Source organism: Arachis hypogaea, chromosome 2, assembly GCF_003086295.3.
Source record: "Arachis hypogaea cultivar Tifrunner chromosome 2, arahy.Tifrunner.gnm2.J5K5, whole genome shotgun sequence".
NCBI lineage: Eukaryota > Viridiplantae > Streptophyta > Magnoliopsida > Fabales > Fabaceae > Arachis > Arachis hypogaea.
This window is the reverse complement of record NC_092037.1, coordinates 83,022,971-83,026,452: the sequence shown is the minus strand read 5'-3', so window position 1 is coordinate 83,026,452 and position 3,482 is coordinate 83,022,971. Positions and strand designations below refer to the sequence as shown.

Sequence of the window (3,482 nt, the reverse complement as noted above, 5' to 3'; positions counted from 1 at the left end):
ATCAATATCTGTTGATTCCCTTCTCCATCTCCATCTAGATTTAATTAGAAAAAAATTATGTGGGGCTACTACTAAACATAATAAATTTATCCAAGTGGGAACATATGAGGAATAGAGCACAATGCAACTTGGCATAATTTATAGTAAGTGATTAGTTGCCTTTTTAATTTCAAAAGCAACAGTTAATTAATAAATTAAATAAGCATTGTTGTAGGTCGGGAACTTGGGATCCATGTGAGGACAATCATGGGAAAATGGGAAGAAAATTTTATAGGTTTGTGGGTTATATATATTGTGGAGGGTATCCCTCCATTTGATTCTATTTCTATATATGCTATGGAATATGTTTGGTCACAAAGCTAAGAAAAAAAAATGGTGTCTAAGTGGAAGCTTTGGTCCCTCCAACCCCAACTTGTTCCCACTCCTAACTTTACTTTCCCTTTTATTTTATTCTTTTATTTATTTGACGTTACAACTTACAGGTTACTATCAAGATTCAAGACCATTCAATAATTTTGAAATAGTTAGCTTAATTCTACAATGATTTATTTGTACAATGTGAATAATAGACTTTACAAAATGAATATCCCCTATACTATCTAGAATAATTTTAAACTGATTTTTGGATTTACTAAGGATCGAACTATTGATCTTTCGGATCTAAAACTCTAATACCATGTTATGATACCACTCATCCCAAAAATTCCAACTAATGGGAAAATATAATACTAATAGTTATATTTCTAATACTCCCTAAACCTCTATTATACACATTGTACAAATATTCTATTGGCTTTTCATACTTTTCTCTTCTACAAATTTAAGTTTGTTATGATAGTATTAACTTGCAAACAATTAATTGAAAGTAAGCTCATTTTTATTATTTGAATACATTACCTCGAATAAAATGATACATGTGATTGCATTAATCTTTTTTTTTAAAAGCTACCTTTACGGCTTATTAAGACATTATTTTTTAACAATGAAGAATATATATATATATATATTAGTGAATTATATTATTTTAAAAATATTATTGAGTATTGATATGGTCACCATTAATACGAGCTATAACTCGGCCTCATAATCGTTACTGGCCATCACCATAACTTGCCATCTACCGTTATTGCTCGTCCCTTATGAGCTATAACTCGGTGACATTAATATCATCATAACCGACGTTTCAAACGGTAAGATAAAATCGGTTACGAAACCGACAATTTACCATTTAGAATATAACGGACGAATATATATGTCTATAAAAGAAAGGTAAAGTATCTTTTTGGAGGATCATCTTTCTGAACTCGACACCACACTGACTTAAGCATTGGAGTGCCTTTGCAGGTACACTCCGCCCCCTTTGTATTGCTCGTGCCCTCACACCTACAACGGAGATAAGGAACTCGGATTCTCAGAGGTGGACGTTCAGCCTTGCAGCATATAACTCGGCTGATCTTGAGGAGTTGAAACCGACCAATTTCCCAGGCAAGATCAATTGGCGCCCACCGTGGGGCCGAAGAAATCGTATTTTTTTCTTTTGGTCCCATCACTTCCGTCTGCATCCATGGTTGACGCACCGCCTCCTTCATTATCCGAACTTATGCGAATGGTAGCTGAGCTACAACAAGCCAATCAACGAATGGCTGACGAGAACCAAATAATGGCTGCCCAAATTGCTGAAATAAATCATGCTCGGATTGAGCACAACGATGCTCACCGCCAGCAATCAGAAGACGAGGAACATCAGTCCCAACCCACTCATGTTTCGGAGACCGCTCGACACGAGGAGCCACGGCCCGAAGATGAAAAAGAAGAGTCCGAAGACCCTGTGGGTCCCTTCACGAACGAAGTTATGAACTTCGAACTGCCGAAGAGATTCACTCTGCCGCTGACCCTCACGCCTTATGATGGACTCGGAGACCCGAGGAAGTTTCTAAAGAAATTCCGATCAATAATGATCGTCAATGGTGCATCAGATACAGTTTTATGTCGTTGTTTTCCAAATTATTTAGACGGTCCTGCACTTGATTGGTTTTGTGCTTTGCCTGCAGGTTCCATTTCGCGTTTTCATCAGTTGGCGAAGTTATTTGAAGAGCATTTCGCCGGATCCGCAATATACTTGCACGATTCCGATTACTTGAACACCATCAAGCAAGGACCAAACGAAAGCTTAAAGGAATACATGACACGCTTCACTAAGGTCGCGATCAGCATACCAGACCTCCACCCCGAGGTCCATCTGCACGCAATTAAAAGTGGTCTCCGACCTGGAAAGTTTCAGGAGACAATCGCAGTAGCCAAGCCGAGGACTCTGGCAGAATTTTGAGAGAAGGCAAAAGGACAAATTGATATCGAAGAGCTCAGAAAAGCTCGGAAGTCTGACAAATCATACTTCCGCGAAGAAGATAAGGGTTCAACCACTAAGAAAAATTTTAAACTAACACCTCGATTTGATTCTTATACGCAGTTCAACACTAAGAGAGAAGACATAATCAAAGAGATCTTGAACTCAAAACTAATAAAGCCACCAAGAAAGGCAAGTACATACCAAGATGCAAAGAACGTGGACAAATCAAAATATTGCGCTTTCCACCAGAAACATGGCCACAACACTAATGATTGCGTTGTCGCAAAAGACCTTCTAGAGCGACTAGCAAGACAGGGACACCTCGACAAATACATTGGTAGTCATATCCAAAAGCGCGGACCAAGCTCCGCAACAAACGACCTATCTGAACAAAACCGAGGAAAAGAGAAGGCATCTTCAAGCCAATATGAAAGACCACGAGGTATAATCAATTGTATTTCAGGAGGATACGCCAGTGGAGGATACTCGAACTCGGCGAGGAAAAGATCGTTCAGAGCCATATGTTCGGCAAACGGACCACAACAAGGCGCAACAGTCACCAGTCCACAACCCGAAGTCACTTTCACATACGCCGACTTCAACTCCAGTATACAAAATTTGGACGACCCTGTGGTGATCAACCTTCAGCTAGGAGATCTATTAGTGAAAAAAGTTCTCTTGGACCTGGGGGCAGCGCCGATGTCCTGTTTTACTCCACATTTCAAAAGATGAAGCTCAGCGACAACATGATGCAGTCAACAGAAGGAGATTTGGTCGGCTTCTCAGGAGAACGAGTTCCAATACTCGGATCAGTGTGGTTACAAACCACACTGGGTGAGCATCCTCTTTCAAAAACTAATGATATTCAATATTTAGTAGTTGACTGTTTCAGTCCGTATAACCTTATTCTTGGCCGACCTTTCTTAAATAAGTTCGGCGCCATTGTCTCTACCGTTCATCTCTGTGTAAAGTTTCCACTACAGGGTGACCAGGTTGTCACAATCCATGGAGATCATAAAGAGGCACGACAGTGTTACAACATCAGCATGAAGTTCCAAAACCGCTCAACACAACAAGTCAACAACGTCGGTCTCAAACAAAAGGAGGAAATAATGGCCGACCTCGACCCAAGAGC

At 40.0% G+C, this 3,482-nt stretch overlaps 1 protein-coding gene across 1 annotated transcript; it reads left to right on the top strand.

Annotated features, from left to right (window-relative positions):
- Positions 1-1,564: 1,564 nt before the first annotated feature.
- Positions 1,565-3,079, top strand: LOC140177148 (uncharacterized). Its single transcript, XM_072209870.1, has 3 exons — positions 1,565-1,967; positions 2,052-2,293; positions 2,468-3,079. Exons 1-3 carry the CDS (start codon positions 1,565-1,567, stop codon positions 3,077-3,079), a joined length of 1,257 nt encoding a protein of 418 aa, XP_072065971.1.
- The last annotated feature ends 403 nt before the right edge of the window (positions 3,080-3,482 follow it).

What these genes read in the sequence shown, in the direction of transcription:
- LOC140177148 (XM_072209870.1), top strand. Translation starts at nt 1,565, where the DNA reads ATGGTTGACGCACCGCCTCCTTCATTATCCGAACTTATGCGAATGGTA. An exon ending in ATCAATAATGATCGTCAATG is followed by an intron (nt 1,968 to 2,051) that starts GTGCATCAGATA and finishes CTTTGCCTGCAG; the next exon opens with GTTCCATTTCGCGTTTTCAT. An exon ending in AGTTTCAGGAGACAATCGCA is followed by an intron (nt 2,294 to 2,467) that starts GTAGCCAAGCCG and finishes TCTTATACGCAG; the next exon opens with TTCAACACTAAGAGAGAAGA.